A 17,147-nucleotide genomic window follows, 5' to 3' on the forward strand; every position below is an offset into this window, starting at 1 on the left:
AAGGCTTTGATCCAAAAATAAATAAAGGAAGAGCGTCAAGTGTTTTCCCCAGTTTTTATTTCAAGTCTAAAATTCATGATGTTGAAACAGACTTGTGCGGCTGGAGAGAGGCCGGTCTGTTGTGGAGCCTTTGAAGACTTGTCACGGGCAGCTTCAGCCCATTCCTGGGTTTAAGAACTACTAGCCATCCCCTGCCACGCATTGCTGTGGCCCAGTCTGTGTATATGTGTTTTGTGCGTGTATATATGTGTATATGTGTCTGTGTATGTGTTTATGCATAAATATATATTTGTGCATGTGCGTATATATGTGTGTTTGCATATATATGTGTGTGGTTTTGCACATGCATTGGAATGTTGTTCTTTTTTAGGCTTTTAAGTCCCTTCTGCTGTGTTTTCCAGTGTTTTTCTGAGTGATGGTCACTCATTGGCCTGAGAGGGGTCTTGGTCCAAATTTGGTGTCCATTCGTCCAGTGGTTTTTCAGTTTCATTAATCCCACAAACAAACATTACATTTTTATTTATATAGACTAGCCATCCCCTGCCACACGTTGCTGTGACCCAGTCTGTGTATATGAGTTTTGTTTGTGTATGTATGTGTATATGTGTGTGTGTATGTGTTTATGCATAAATACACATGTGGTTATGCCAAAACCCACAGTGGGTTAAACTGTTAAACTTGCTAATGGAAAGGTCGTAGGTTCGAATCCGGGGAGTGGAGTGAGCTCCCTCTATTAGCCCCAGCTTCTGCCAACCTAGCTTGGGAGTGATCCTGGACTCATCGCTGAGCCTGGAACCCCAGGTCTTGGCGGTGGCCGGGAGAGCTTTTGCGCAATTAAAACTTGTGCACCAGTTGCACCCATACCTTGGGAAGTCTGATCTGGCCATGATGATCCATGCTCTTGTTACATCCCGAATAGACTACTGCAACGCGCTCTACGTGGGGTTGCCCTTGAAGACTGTTCGGAAACTTCAACTAGTCCAGCGAGTGGCAGCCAGATTGCTCACTGGAGCGACATACAGGGAGCACACCACCCCCCTGCTATGCCAGCTCCACTGGCTGCCAGTTCAATTCCGAGCACAATTCAAGGTGCTGGTTTTAACCTACAAAACCCTGTGCGGTTCTGGTCCAGTGTATCTGTCTGAACGTATCTCCCTTTACGTCCCACCTCGGAGTTTGAGATCATCTGGGGAGGCCCTGCTCTCGACCCCACCACTGTCACAAGTGAGGCTGGTGGGGACGAGAAGCAGGGCCTTCTCAGTGGTGACCCCTCACCTGTGGAACTCACTCCCGGGGGAAATTAGAGCATCACCATCCCTCCTCTCCTTCAGGAGGAGGGTGAAGACATGGTTGTGGAACCAGGCCTTTGGGCAACCAGGCAATTAAATAAGACAATTAAATAAGACAATCAGATGTGCAAGATCAGCAGGATTGTTGAAGTGGAATCAAAAACAGATCTATGAGTTAGTGTACACTGATAGGGTAGGAGGAAGAATTAGGTTTGTATTGATTTTATTGATTTTATCGATTTTAATTGTTTTTATTGGGATAATGGCTTGAATTGTGCTAACTATGAATTGTTGTACTTCTGTGATGATTGTTTTGTGTGGCAGGCATCTAAGCGTGCCTTTGCTGTTGTAAGCCGCCCTGGGTCCCCTACGAGGTGAGTAGGGCGGGGTACAAGAACCTCAAATAAATAAATAAATAAATAAATAAATAAATAAAATTCGAAAACATGCAAATGTGTGAGCAGATCAATAGGTACCTCTCTGGCGGGAAGGTAAGGGTGCTCCATGCAGTCATGCAGGCCACATGACTTTGGAGGTGTCTGTGGACAACGCCGGCTCTTGGGCTTAGAAATGGAGATGAGCACCAACACACACACACCCCGAATCGGAGACAACTGGACTTAATGTCAGTGGAACAATGTGGTTATGTGCGTGCATTGTAGTGTGGGTTTTTTTTTTTTTTTGGCTTTTTAAGTCTTGTCTGCTGTGTTTTTCAGTGTTTTTATAAGTGATGGTCACTCCGTGGCCTGATTGATGTATTGTCTGTTCTTTCCCTCCTTCCTTCTTTCCTTCCATTTCAGTCTTCCCTTCCTGCTTTCCTTCCTTTCTATCTTTTTTCTTTCCTTCCCTCCTTCCTTTTTCCTTGTCTTTCTTTCGCCTCTTCCTTCTTTCTTTCCTGCCTTTTTTTCCTTTCCTTCCTTTTCTGTCTTTCTTTCTCCCCTTCCTTATTTCCCTCCTTCCTTCTTTCCTTCCATTTCAGTCTTCCCTTCCGTCTTCCCTTCCTTTCTTTTTTCTTTCCTTCTTTCCTTTATTTTTTCTGTCTTTCCTTCTCTCCTGCCTTTTTTCCTTGTCTTTCTTTCTCCTCTTCCTTCTTTCTTTCTTGCCTTTTCCCCTTTCCTTCCATTTCAGTCTTCCCTTCCGTCTTTCCTTTCTATCTTTTTTCTTTCCTTCCTTCCTTTATTTTTTCTGTCTTTCCTTCCCTTCTTCCTTTTTTCCTTGTCTTTCTTTCTCCCCTTCCTTCCTTTCCTACCTTTTCCCTTTCCTTCCTTTCCTTCTTTCTTTCCTTCTTTCTTTCCTACCTTTTTTCCTTTCCTCTTTCCTTTCCTTTCCCACCTTCCTTCCTTCTTTCTTTCCTTTCCTTTCCTTCCTCCCTCCCTCCCTTCTGTTTCTGCCCCCCCCCCTCCCCAGCCGTGATGCTGCTCCCGACTCAGGTGCTGGACCCACAACCGGGATGGCAGCGGGGCAGGTCCCTGGCGAGGCGGGGTGGGGGTTGCGGGGTTGCGGGGGGGGGGGTGCGCCCCGGTTGCCAAGGCGACGTTGTGGGCCTCCCTCCCTCCTTCCCCGGGGGGGGGGGGCGTCCTGCTCGTCCCGCCCCTTTTCGGCGGCGCTTCTGCGGCCAATGGCGCGCCTCACTCTCCCGCAACCAACCTGCGGGGCCGGTGACGTCAGGCGCGGCGGCGGCGGCGGCGGCGGCGGCGGTGGTGGTGGCGGGGGCGAGATCCCCGGGTCCGCCTGCCTGCCTGCAGAGGAGGAGGAGGAGGCGGAGGCAGAGGGGGAGCCGGGCTAGCCCCCTCCTCTCCTCTGCTCTCCCTTTCCTCCTGTCCCGGTGGGTCCCCCCAGCATGGCCAAGCCCCACCGGACGCCGGCGCGCGCCTCCGAGCCCGTCATCGAGGTCAAGAGCAAGGTGAGCAGTAGTCCGCAGCAGGTGCCCTCCCTCTCCCCCCCCCACCCCGGGATGGATGGTGGGGGTCTCGGCGCCTCCGCCTCCTACGCCCCCCCCCCGCCCCCCAGGCGCCCTCCCAGCAGGGATTATGCAACCAGGAGGAGACCGGCTGGGGAGGGAGGGAGGGAGGCCTCCGGAGGGGGGGGGGGCTCCTTCCTCCTTCCTTCCTTCCTTCCTTCCTTCCCAGGCACAGCCATTGGTGAGAGAGGATGCTCCGGCTTCCCATTGCCTTCCCATCAGGAGCATTATTTTAGAGCACTGGTACTATTGTGTATCTCTCTGTGTGTGTGTGTATAGAGAGAGAGAGAGAGAGAGAAAGAGTTATTTTTCAATATTTTATTGCCATTATATTATTATTTTATATTACTATATATATATATATATATATATAAATAATTTTATCTCTGTTTATTATTATTATTATTATAGTATTATTGTATGCATATATATATTGTTTATATTATTTTGTTGACATTATATTATTACATGTATTATTTTATAGTATTATTGTATGTGTATATATAAACACATTGTTATTTTATATTATTTTGTTGCCATTGTATGTTATTTTATAATAGTATTATTATATATTGTTTTATTTCATATAATTTATTATTATTATAGTATTATTGTATGTGCATATATATAGTTATTTTATATTATTTTGTTGCTAATTATTATATATTATTTGATATTAATATTATTATATATTATTTTATTTCATATAATTTATTATTATTATAGTATTATTGTATGTACATATAGTTATTTTATATTATTTTGTTGCCATATTATTATATATTATTTGATATTAGTATTATAAACACACACATATATATACATATACATATATATAATTTCACATGAATCATATTATTTATTTATATTTATTTATATATTTATATTTATTTATATATTTTAGAGGACATTGACTGGAACAGCAATTCGACTGACAAGACTGTTTTATTGTTTTAATGCTTGTTGATGTATTGTTTTAACTTTGATTGATGTTTAATTGTGGTTTTACTATTGTAATTGTTTGTATTGGCATCGTATCGGTGCCGATGTAAGGCATTGAAACTTGCCATTATTTATGTGTAAATCGCTTTGAGGCCCCCCAGGGGTGAGAAAGGCAGGATATACATACTGTAAATAAAATAAATAAATAAATTTATGATTATTTTGTTAATATTATTAGTCTATTGTGTATTCAGTATATATTAATACTTTATATTATCTTATTCCTATTATTTCATATTATATTGCTATTATAATAATATAGTACAATATATTAATATAATACAATTGTATATTATGTATTACAGGTCATCTTACTAATAATTATTTGCAGTATAGTGGTGTAGTGCAATATAGTAATATATAACATTAGTATTGAGCTATGCTAATAATATCATATATTGTATATAGATATAATATTTATAATAATATTATAATGTAATACAATATGATACTAATAATAATACAATATTACAATATGTAGTAAGAATATTGCAATATAGTAATGGCCTCCTGGTGGTGCAGTGGGTTAAACTGCTGAGCTGCTGAACTTGCTGACCAAATGGTTGGTGGTTCGAATCCAGGGAGCAGGGTGAGCTCCTGCTGTTAGTCCCAGCTTCTGCCAAACTAGCAGTTCAAAAACATGCAGATGTGAGTATATTAATAGGTACTGCTTCGGCAGCAAGGTAATGGTGCTCCATGCAGACATGCCAGTGGCCACATGACCTTGGAAGCGTCTACGGACAATGCCGGCTCTTCAGCTTAGAAATGAAGATGAGCACCCTAGTCTTGTCCAACTCTGGGGATTGGTGCTCATAGAATCCTAGAATCCAAGAGTTGGAAGAGACCTCCTGGGCCATCATCCAGTCCAACCCCATTCTGCCAGGAAGCAGGAATATTGCATTCAAATCACCCCTGACAGATGGCCATCCAGCCTCTGCTTAAATGCTTCCAAAGACGGAGCCTCCACCACACTCCGGGGCAGAGAGTTCCACTGCTGAACAGCTCTCACAGCCAGGAAGTTCTTCCTCATGTTCAGATGGAATCTCCTTTCTTGTAGTTTGAAGCTATTGCTCCATTGCGTCCTAGTCTCCAAGGAAGCAGAAAACAAGCTTGCTCCCTCCTCCTCCCTGTGGCTTCCTCTCACCTCCTGATCCATGGCCCTCATCATGTCTCCTCTCAGCCTTCTCTTCTTCAGGCTAAACACACCCAGCTCCTTAAGCCGCTCCTCATAGGGCTTGTTCTCCAGGCCCTTGATCATTTTGTTGTTGTTCATTCGTTCAGTCGTCTCCGACTCTTCGTGACCTCATGGACCAGCCCACGCCAGAGCTCCCTGTCGGCCGTTACCACCCCCAGCTCCCTCAAGGTCAGTCCAGTCACTTCAAGGATGCCATCCATCCATCTTGCCCTTGGTCGGCCCCTCTTCCTTTTGCCTTCCACTTTCCCCAGCATAATTGTCTTCTCTAGGCTTTCCTGTCTCCTCATGATGTGGCCAAAGTACTTCAACTTTGTCTCTATTGATCATTTTAGACGCCCTCTTCCTCTGGACACATTCCAGCTTGTCAATATCTCTCTTCAATTGTGGCGCCCAGAATTGGACACAATATTCCAGGTGTGGTCTAACCAAAGCATCTCCATTTCTAAGCCGAAGAGCTGGCGTTGTCCATAGACGCCTCCAAGGTCATGTGGCCAGCATGACTGTATGGAGTGCTGTTACCTTCCCGCTGGAGTGATACTTATTGATCTACTCACATTTGCATGTTTTCAAATTGCTAGGTTGGCAGAAGCTGGGGCTAACAGTGGGAGCTCACCCAACTCCCTGAATTCGATCAGCAAGTTCAACAGCTCACTGCACCACCGGGGGGAGGGGGGCGAATATTTTTCAACTTATTAAAATATTACTTATTATTTTATATTATTATTATTACTACTCCTACTCCTACTATTACTTTGTATTATATTAGTATTAATTATATATTAGAGTGTACATTTTAAGCCTGGGGGTAACTTAATATTTTGTAAGCCTCTATGAATGCCTTTGTGATTGAGGAACAGGATAAAAATGATCTGAATCCCTTAGGACTACAAACTAATGAACACCCCTAAAACAGTGGGTTGTTGTACGTTTTTTGGGCTATATGGCCATGGTCTAGAGGCATTCTCTCCTGACGTTTTGCCTGCATCTATGGCAAGCATCCTCAGAGGTAGTGAGGTCTGTTGGAACTAGGAAAAAGGGTTTATATATCTGTGGAATGACCAGGGTGGGTCAAAGCACTCTTGTCTGTTGGAGCTAAGTGTGAATGGTTCAACTGGCCACCTTGTATTGTCGAAGGCTTTCATGGCCAGAATCACTGTGTTGTTGTAGGTTTTTTTGGGCTATATGGCCATGGTCTAGAGGCATTCTCTTCTGACGTTTTGCCTGCATCTATGGCAAGCATCCTCAGAGGTTGTGAGGTTCCTTGGACAATACCCCTAAAACACTTCATGGCAACCTCTGGCCCAGTTTAACCCAGTTTAACCAAGCATGACAGGACAGGATGGAAAGGACAGCAGGGAGCAGGCAGGGACTCCCAGCGCCAAGGGGCAAGGTTTGATAAGCGGCTCTGCCTCCTTGTAAGCTGCTCTGAGTCCCCTTCAGGGTGTGAGAGAGGGCAGGGTATCAATATAGTCAATAGTAAATCAATACTGCAGGGCGTAGAGCATCCTCAGCATTTTCCATATCATGCTGATATGCTTGGAACTGCCAACCTAGCAGTTCAAACACATGCAAATGTGAGTAGATCAATAGGAAGGTGATGGCACTCCATGCAGCCATGCTGGCCACATGACCTTGGAGGTGTCTATGGACAACGCCGGCTCCCCGGCTTAGAAATGGAGATGAGCGCCACCCCCCAGAGTCGGACACAACTAGACGTAATGCCAGGGGAAGCCTTTACCTTGACCTGAAATGCGGCATACGTGTCTTTGTGGAGCTGCAAGGCTGACCCTTTGTTCTCTCCTTTCTCGCCTAGTTTGATGCCGAGTTCCGCCGCTTTGCCATGAAACGCTCGGCTGTGGGAGGTTTCCAGGAATTCTACCAGTTGATCCAGAGGGTCCACCAGATCCCTTGTGTGGATGTCCTCCTTGGGTACACAGACATCCATGGCGACCTGCTTCCCATCAACAACGATGACAACTACCACAAGGCCCTGTCCTCGGCCAATCCTCTGCTCCGGATCATCATCCAGAAGCGAGGTAAGGACGAATGTGCCTCTGCTGACGCTTCTCTTCACATATCAGGCTGAATTCTTGTTTGTTTCCTGCCCTTCACCTGAGGGTTTCTGGGACGGTAGCGGTGTTCCCTGGCAGATCACTCGGTGGTTTATAAAAGGATTTCTTGTCTTTGTAGTTTAACAATAGTGACTAAAAACGAAAGCAAAACAAATCAGAATTCCCTTCCATGGCTCAAGAGGATGCTGGAATTCATTTGGTTCACGTTATAGCAGGAATCTACATAAATTGATGATTTTTTAAATGTCAGGAGTGACTTAAGAAACTGCAAATCGCTTCTGGTGTGCGAGAATTGGCTGTCTGCAGGGACATTGCAGGGGGATGCCTGGATGTTTGATGCTTTACCAACCTTGTGGGAGGCATCTCCCATGTCCCTGCATGGGAAGCTGGAGCTGACAGAGGGAGCTCAACCCACTCTTCCTGGATTCTAACCACTGACCTATTGGTCAGCCATTCTGCCAGCATAAGGGTTTAACCCATAGAGTTAACCAGATGGCAGTGAGTTACCCATCACGGTTTTTCTTGAATTTTGCATGCAAGCCTCTGACCCAAAGACAGCTCACAGAAATGGGTGTTTTAGGCAGAAATGCCCCCGAAATGCATCCCTTTGGGGAGAACACTAAGAAAATGTGCAACTTTGGTGTTGACTCCATCCCTGAAATGTGACCTGTTGTCCAAACCGGATGCCACAACCATACGCTTCACCATCTGAGACGTTTAGCTTAAAAAGGCCAACGCTGGCTCTGATGTGCTTGGGGGAAGCAGAGGCAGAGGGGCAGGATTGTACCCCATAGCCTTCTCCCAGGCGTGCCCATCCATATCGGGCATCAGTCCCTCATATGAGGAACACCTCATACAGAAGGCAGTGAGTAACATACCAGAACCACGAAGCAGAAACAAGAAGGTGTCTGCCGTAGTGAAGCCAAAACAGAAAATAAACACAGTCCAAAAAAGCTAGTCAAATAAAAATGAGAGAAAGATTCCCTAACGACTGCGAGAGCGGCGGATGAAAGGAACTGAAGCAGTAGCCCCACCCACTGGCTATATATACTCTCAAGGGGAGAGTGGGCGGGGCTACCACTTAAAAGTCTCTAAGAAGTTTTCTAGAAGATTCCGAACTGTCTGTGCAGGTGCAGGAAATACCATATGTGCGATTCACAGGGACCACGATGGGAAAAGGAAGAAGGCAGACCTGCTCATCCCTGGCCAGGACAGGCCTTCCTGTCTTGGTCACTCACTTCCCCGCCACCATGTTCATCATGTTCCTTTTCTCAGGCCCAAGAGATCCCAGTTTCAGGCTTGTGTTGAAGATCTTGGATATAAAGTAACACGGGTTGAGATTTTACTTCCCAATAGTTGCTGCGTCTTTTGAACAAAACAGACAAGAGTTGTGTGGCATGTTCAAGACAAATGGGTTTGTAATAACATGGTCTTTTGTAAACACAAAATGTCCCAGAGCTACCTGTGGGTTTAACTAAGAAATCCATATATAATAGCATTATTATATTATAATTATTATAATGCTATAATTCAGCACTGGCCTATTTTATTTTGTTTTGTTTACAGTATTTATATACCACCTTTCTCACCCCTGGGGGAGAGCCTTAAAGATGTCACGTGACTTTTTGTTCTTCAGATAAGTAAAGGTAAAGATCTCACCCGACATTAAGTCTAGTCGTGTCCGACTCTGGGACTCTGGTGCTCCCCTCCACTTCTAAGCTGAAGAGCTGGCATTGTCCGTAGACGCCTCCAAGGTCATGTGGCCAGCGTGACTGCATGGAGCACCATTACCTATTGATCAACTCACATTTGCATGTTTTCAAAGTACTAGGTAGGCAGAAGCTGGGCCTATCAGTGGGAGCTCACCCTGCTCCCGGATTTGAACTGCCAACCTTTCAGTCAGCAAGTTCAGTAGTTCAGGGGGCCCAACATCATTTTTATAATGCTATAATTCATCCCTAGCCTTCAAGGTGCCCTGTGACTCTTTGTTCTTCAGATACAGGACTGTAGGTGCAGATCATCCCAATCTAGGGAGCATTAGTTGCCGTGAACAGAACTCTCTCTTGCTCAGAGGCGGAATCCTAGAATCCTAGAGTTGGAAGAGACCTCCTGGGCCATCATCCAGTCCAACCCCATTCTGCCAAGAAGCAGGAATATTGCATTCAAAGCACCCCCGACAGATGGCCATCCAGCCTCTGTTTAAAAGCCTCCAAAGATGGAGCCTCCACCACACTCCCTCCAGGGCAGAGAGTTCCACTGCTGAACATAGACTCATAGAATCAAAGAGTTGGAAGAGACCTCCTGGGCCATCATCCAGTCCAACCCCATTCTGCCAAGAAGCAGGAATATTGCATTCAAATCACCCCTGACAGATGGCCACCCAGCCTCTGTTTAAAAGCCTCCAAAGAAGGAGCCTCCACCACACTCCCCCGGGGCAGAGAGTTCCACTGCTGAACGGCTCTCACAGTCAGGAAGTTCTTCCTCATGTTCATGTAGTTGGAAGCCATGGCTCCATCCTAGTGTCCAGGGCAGCAGAAGACAAGCTTGCTCCCTCCTCCTCCCTGTGACTTCCCCTCACATATGCATACATGGCTCTCATCATGTCTCCTCTCAGCTTTCTCTTCTTCAGGTTAAACATGCCCAGCTCCTTAAGCTGCTCCTCATAGGGCTTGTTCTCCAGACCCCTGATAATTTTATCAAGGGTCTGTTCTCCAGACCCTTGATCATTGAATCCCCATTTGGGTGCCTTCCAGCAAGACCCGGGCTGAGGCCACACCGGGCAGGACCCAAACAAATGGCAGACCAGATATCCTTCTTATCGGCTGGGACACTCTTATCACCATCCCTACAGACCACAACTGAGTTTGTGCCTATCTGCTCAGATTCGGCTCTGTCGCAGGAGCTTCTGGGCTACAAACCAGAGCTCGGTTCCATACTAGCATCTTGAACTAGACTGCAAGCCAGAGCTTGGTCCCCAAATCTCAGTTTTAAATGACCTCTTATCCAGAGTTTGAAAAGGTTTGGAGAATGAATCGAAAACCCTCCTGCTGGAATAGCAAGAAGAGACACTGAGCAAGGCAGCGTCTAATGTGTTGCCTGGAGGTGTCTCCTTCCTGTAGTCGGTGGTTGGCTCTGCTGCCTTAACAGACAGTTTCATCGAATCATAGATTTGGGAGAGACCACAAGGGCCATCCAGTCCAGCCCCCTGCCATGCCTTCCAGAAAGGTGCAAGAGAGGGAGTCAGCAGACAGGTCCTTGGTCCAGGTGCTGCTGCTACTGAAAAGGCCCTGCCCTGTGCGCCTCCAGCGCAGCCTCACAGAACCACTGGTCATGCAGCAGAGGCAGTTGGAGTTCTCCTTCCAGTGTAAATCATACACAGTGGAGGAGAAGGAGGAGGAGGCTTCCCATTGGAATTATGGCTGGAGAAAGTGTAAAAGCCCACAGTCTCATCCCCCAACCTTTGGCCCTTCAGGTGTCTTGGACTTCAGCCCCCATAACTCCTCTAACAGGTGGCAATCTGGCAGGGATTTCTGGAAGCTGAAGCCCAAAACAACTGGAGGACCAAAGTTGGGGACCACTGTGAGTAGCTGACAATTGTATCTACACCCCGAGAGTGAGCAATGCAACACACCTGGTTTAGTCCTCAGCCTGACATACCAAACACGATGCCCGTGGTCTGAATCCGGCCTGCCACGTCATTTTATGTGGCCTGAGAGGCTTTCAGTGCCAGAGCAACAGAGTTCCTTGTATACAGTCTTACCCCAGTGGCGCAGTAGATTAAACCCCTGTACCGGCAGGACTGAAGACCGACAGGTTCGAATGCGGGGAGAGGCGGATGAGCTCCCTCTATCAGCTCCAGCTCCTCATGCTGGGGGATATGAGAGAAGCCTCCCACAAGGATTGTAAAAACATCAAATCATCTGGGCAATGTCCCCTGGGCAACATCCTTACAGATGGCCAATTCTCTCACACCAGAAGTGACTTGCAGTTTCTCAAGTCGCTCCTGATACGACAAAAAAAAAGTCTTACTCTTTGAAGACAGCTATAAAGCTGCTGTGGCCCTCAGTGGAAATGGGCTTGACCCCTTGGTCTGTACAGTAAACCATAGGATTGGCAGGTATGGTTGCCTGGTTGGAAGGAATGACTTAGGACCAGGATGGGCAAAGCGTTGCCCTGGAGACCCCAAAGTGCGACTCCAGAAGCCTCTCCCCATTTTTAAATTGGGAGGAGGGAGAATGTTTCCATGAGAATTGTCCCAAAGACCCCAAACTGCTCAGGAAAATGACAATTTGCTCCCTCAAGCTCCCCTTAAAGGAAAAAAGAGAGTGTGGAAACCAAGCCAAATGGTTGCCAGAACCTGTATTCCAGGTGAGGGCTAGGAGGAAGGTTCCAACCCTCTAGTTTCCCAACCTGGCTTAGAAGAATAGAAAAGACGAAATACTGGGCAAAGGGAATAAGGCTGTTTTCAAAGGAAGAGGGTTCAGCAGAAGATTGTCTCAGTGTGCTCATGGTGCTTGTTTGTTAGCATTTGGGTCTTCCGGAAGGTCTGCCTTGACCAGAGCCTGGGAACCCTGGCTTCTGGGGAACCTTCAGTCCGCCCCCTTCTACTGGGAGTTCCTCTCTTTCAGCCTGACCTGCTTCACTGGAGTGTTCCCAAAATAAAATGAGAAGTTGATTCAAGCTCATTGCACGAGAGATGGGATGTAGACATAAAGGAGATGGAAAGGAGCCATCACAGGTCTGGAGAGGCATTCCCTGTGGTAGGGCATCGTAAGCACATAAAAAGGCAGTTAAACTTAGCGCCAGGCCAGAAAAAAATCGCCTTAGTCCTGAGAGCAGAACTGATTGATCAGTCCTGTCACCACCCAACACAACTGTCCAGAGCAGGGCCTCTCTACCTGTGGGTCTCCAGATGCTTTGGCCTTCAACTCCCAGAAACCCTAACTCACTGTTTCTCCACCTTCCTCATGCCGCGACCCCTTCGTACACTTCCTCCTGTTGTGATGACTCCCAACCATAACGTTGTTTTGGTTGCTACTTCATCAGTGTAATGTTGCTCCTGTTATGAACTGTCATGTAAATATCTGATACGCAAGATGTGTTTTCACCCCTTAAACCCAATTGTGCACATATACTCAATACGCCTACCTTTCAATACTATTGGGGTTGATTTTGTTATTTGGGAGTTGTAGTTGCTGGGATTTAGAGTTAACTTTCAGTCAAGGAGCATTCTGAACTTCACCAATGATAGAATTTAACCAAACTTGGCACTCCCATGACTAACAGAAAATACTGGAAGGGTTTGGTGGGCATTGACCTTGTGTTTGAAGTTGTAGTTCACCTTCATCCAAGAGCACTGTAGACTCAAACAATGATGGATCTGGACCAAATGTGGCACGAGTACTCAATATGCCCAAATGTGAACACTGGTGTAGTTTGGGGGAAACAGACCTTGGCATTTGGGAGTGGTAGTTGCTGGGATTTATAGTTCATCTACAATCAGAGACCATTCTGAACCCCACCAAGGATAGAATTGGGCCAAACTCCCCACACAGAACCCCCATGACCAAGTGAACATACTGTGTTTTCTGGTGGCCTTTGGCGACCCCTCCGACCCTCAGGTTGAGAGAGGCTGTTGCAAGCAAATTATTCCTTCAGCTGAGCTCCAGGCCGGAAGAAACAGCCCCGTTCCTGAGAGCAGGCTCTCTTAACCAGTCCTACCCCCCAACACACCTGTCCAGAGCCTGTGAATCTCTCCTGCAGCTTCAGGGAGAGGGGGGTGTTGGTGACCGTTCTGTGGGGGGGGGGGCAAGGGGCCCCTCTCCCAGCAGGCAGCCAAAGGCCTGACTGAGGGCTACTCAAGGAGGATTCGGCAACATCATTCCAAATCTAGCCGAGCTTTGATTAATTATGGTGGGGGGAGGGGGGTGCGCAAGGAGACTCCCATTCCCCAGAAAGCTTCCGAGGCTAAAATAAGCTTCTGCACCAAAACCAGAGGGAGATATTAATAACTCTGCCTGGGAAGAAGAGCAGTGAGAGGAGGGAGGTGCTGCTCAGGACCAGGGACCTGGGAAAAGCCTGCAACCCGCCTTCCTCGCAGAGAGTTTTCTAATAACAACTGGTAGTACTACCAACTCCGATGAATCAGCAAAGGCTCTTCAGTTGTGGGCGCCTGGCTTGGACATAGATAGGCTCAGGGCCTGTGGCCAGCAAGGACCTCCGAGAGGCCAAACCATCCATAGGGTCAGCCTTGGTTCCCCATTCCTGACTCCCAGGCCGACTCCGTGCCAAAATGATGGAATAAATAAGCAGAACCGTGCCATTTTTGGAGGCCGCGGCTGAGGCTGTTGCTCAATCTGAATGGAGCAGATGGGGAAATGGGTCGCAGTCCTCGGGGTGTCTTGTGCAGGGGATTTAAAGGCAATGCCAGCATCGCCTCCTGGGATCCTGGAGCCAAACACACACACACACAACACGTGAGGTGCTGAGAACCAAGGTGTTCCCCGCATTTTAAAGCACTCACCTGTTTCCGCTCAGCAAGTCTTGAGGACCATCCCGATGTCTCTGGCCTTTTAGAGGATCCGGTGGATCCTCCCTCCTGCTCGGTCCAGGGGAGGAAAGCATTGTATTGTCGAAGGCTTTCATGGCCGGAATCCCTGGGTTGTTGTAGGTTTTTCCGGGCTATATGACGTTTCGCCTGCATCTATGGCAAGCATAGATGACCTCACTACCTCTGAGGATGCTTGCCATAGATGTAGGCAAAACGTCAGGAGAAAAATTGCCTCCAGAACATGGCCATATAGCCCGGAAAAACCTACAACAACCGAGGAAAGCATTGCCAGCAAGGCAGCAGAGGGGGTTCTGCCTTGGAAATGGAAGCAGGGGGCTCCCATTGACTAATTATTGGCTGCCCCTCTCCAGCGGTTTCTCCCGAGCATCTCGATTCCTCCCCCTTGCTGGATGGACAGAGCCCAGTCTGCCACACGGTTGAGCCGAGTGCCCGGGGCCAGCGGAGGAGATCATCTCCTGGCCGGCCGGTCTAGTTTGCTTCTGCATGAGAAGCTGAGAAGTGGCGCAAGCTTGTATTTCGCCTCAGGCAGCCGTGTGCCTTGTGCCAGCCCCGTGGTGGCATCTGGAAGTCATTTGGGTCTCATTGACAGATGCTAACTGTGGCGGAAAAGAGGGGACGCTTCCAGTTCACAGGGTCTCAGGAAAGGCAGCGGGGTCAAAGCGCTGGCCCCCTCCCTCCCCCCCCCCCCCGCGTTCCCTTCTCCGCCCAAGATCCAGACCCAGACCGGGATGCGTGGCACCTGCCCGGACCAGATATCCCCCCGCTTTCTTTTCTGGGATTACCCACTACATGCCAGGCTGGGATTAAAAGGGATATGAATAATTCAGTTTTAATCACACTTCAAGCCATGGCCTGCGGGCTTAACCCTCTCGCTGCCAGCCCAAGCCCCTGCCAGCAGCACTAGGAGAGGGTCACTGCTGGTGCCCCAAAGGCAGAGGATCAGGTCTCTTGAACACTAGGAAGAACTCCCTGACTGTTGAGCTGTTCAACAGTGGGACTCTCTGCCTCAGAGTCTGATGGAAGTCCCTTTTGGGAGGCCTTTGAACAGGCTGGGGTGCTTGGATTTCGCTGGGGGGTGGACTAGATGAGGGCCCCTGATGGTGCAGTGGGTTAAACTGCTGAGCTGCTGAATTTGCTGACTGAAAGGTCGGTGGTTCAAATCCAGGCAGTGGGGTGAGCTCAGCTTCTGCCAACCTAGCAATTTGAAAACATGCAAATGTGAGTAGATCAATAGGTACTGCTTTGGCGGGAAGGTAAAACACTCCACGTAGTCATGCTGACCACACCGTGGAGGTGTCTACAGACAATGCCGGCTCTTCGGCTTAGCAATGGAGATGAGCACCGGAGTCCCAGAGACGTTATGTCAAGGGACAACCTTTACTTTTACCTTTACTGGACTAGATGGCCCGTGTGGTCTCTTCCAAGGATGATTCTTGGATGTGGCTCCAAAATAATTTGGAAGGGAGGACTATGTAAAAGAAAGCCCCCCCCCCCCCCCCCCGTGCACAGGCCTATCTGGCATGTAAAACAATGTCTCCCTGCTGCCCCCTTTCTCCCTCCTCTCTCACCAGCCTTCTGTGAAGCGACTGTTGGGCGAGTGGGCTTAGTAACGAGAGATTCCTGGACTCTAAAGTAACATTTTCACCCTCTGTGAGGCCGAAGGGAGGGTCGTGGACGGTGAGGATGATCAGCGGCGCATAGGTGGCCCATAGTGCCCCCCCTTGACCTCTGCTCTCTCTTCCCTTGCAGCAGAAGCCGACACCAGCGTCTTTGCCTCCAACTCGCTGCAGCGCAAGAAGAAGGGTCTGCTCCTCCGGCCCGCGCACCAGCGGACCAAGCCCCACTTGCTGATCGGGATGCCTCAGGACTTCCGCCAGATCTCCTCCATCATCGACGTGGACATTCTGCCCGAGACCCACCGGCGCGTGAGGCTGCACAAGCACGGCTCCAACAAGCCACTGGGCTTCTACATCCGGGATGGGGTCAGCGTGCGGGTGGCCCCCCACGGGGTCGAGAAGGTGCCCGGCATCTTCATCTCCCGCTTGGTCAAGGGCGGCCTGGCCGAGAGCACGGGCCTTCTGGCGGTCAACGACGAGATCCTGGAGGTCAACGGCATCGACGTGGCCGGCAAGTCGCTGGACCAGGTCACGGACATGATGGTGGCCAACAGCCACAACCTCATCATCACCGTCAAGCCGGCCAACCAGCGCAACAACGTCATCCGCAGCAGCAAAGCCTCGGGCAGCTCGGGCGTGTCCACGGACAGCACCCCCAGCCAGCAGACCCCCAGCCCCGCCTCCCAGTACCTGAGCAACTGCAGCGCGGCCGAGGGGGAGAGCGACGAGGACGGCGACCTGGTGATCGAGAGCGACTTGCCGGCCAGCTGCCCCAACGGGGGGGGTCTCCTGGAGAGCCTGCAGCACAGCCTGTCTCTCTACAGCTCGCAGGGGTCGCTGCCCTCACTGAACAGTCACAGCGGCAGCGGGAGCCCCGGGCGGGGCAGCCGGGCCGGAAGCCTCCGGGAGGACGGCACGCTCTTCACGCTATAGCCCCGGCCGGCACCTCCCCCCCCCCCCCGCTTGTACGTGGAACCCCCACCAAGGCCACCAAGGGCACCAAGGGAGGGAGGCCTCCTTCCTGGCCAGGCAGGGAGCCGGAGCCGGAGGCGTAGTGGACACAGGCCCTCCTCCTTTGGCTGGCGGCGCTCCGAAGCCCCCCCCCCGTCGCAAGGGTGGCCATGGGTGGGGGGCAGGAGGGGCTGGCCCACATTCCCTGAAACCATGACCACCTGGAGAAGGCCACGTTTGTTGATCCAAAACAGCGGGCGTTTTATTCCATGTGCTGTCTCCACTCGTCCGTGTTCCAGGCCAAGCGAGGTTGTGCCCGCCTCACCGCCTGCCGTCTCTGCCTCACCCGCTCTTGGCTCTCATTGAAGTGTTTCGTTTGAGTTGTTTGTTTTTACAAAGACATGCATCCCAGATTAATATATTACAACAGACTATTAAATATGGTGTGTGTTTTTTTAAAGAAGTGTTCCTGGTGTGCTTCTTAGAAGTCT

At 49.0% G+C, this 17,147-nt stretch overlaps 1 protein-coding gene across 2 annotated transcripts; it reads left to right on the forward strand.

The window, feature by feature from the left end:
• Positions 1-3,058: 3,058 nt before the first annotated feature.
• Positions 3,059-17,119, forward strand: PARD6A (par-6 family cell polarity regulator alpha). Of its 2 annotated transcripts, none has more exons than XM_060788393.2 (3): positions 3,059-3,192; positions 7,260-7,482; positions 15,839-17,119. In XM_060788393.2, exons 1-3 carry the CDS (start codon positions 3,130-3,132, stop codon positions 16,636-16,638), a joined length of 1,086 nt encoding a protein of 361 aa, XP_060644376.2. In that variant the 5' UTR covers positions 3,059-3,129; the 3' UTR covers positions 16,639-17,119. The 2 variants fall into 2 exon arrangements, with proteins under 2 accessions (XP_060644376.2, XP_060644377.2); XM_060788394.2 differs by having other exon boundaries at positions 15,842-17,119.
• The last annotated feature ends 28 nt before the right edge of the window (positions 17,120-17,147 follow it).

The sequence above is a fragment of the Anolis sagrei genome, chromosome 8, assembly GCF_037176765.1.
Source record: "Anolis sagrei isolate rAnoSag1 chromosome 8, rAnoSag1.mat, whole genome shotgun sequence".
NCBI lineage: Eukaryota > Metazoa > Chordata > Lepidosauria > Squamata > Dactyloidae > Anolis > Anolis sagrei.

Coding starts and splice junctions, on each gene's coding strand:
- PARD6A (XM_060788393.2), top strand. CDS start 3,130: ATGGCCAAGCCCCACCGGACGCCGGCGCGCGCCTCCGAGCCCGTCATC. Junction 3,193..7,259: donor TCATCGAGGTCAAGAGCAAG/GTGAGCAGTAGT, acceptor TTTCTCGCCTAG/TTTGATGCCGAGTTCCGCCG. Junction 7,483..15,838: donor GATCATCATCCAGAAGCGAG/GTAAGGACGAAT, acceptor CTTCCCTTGCAG/CAGAAGCCGACACCAGCGTC.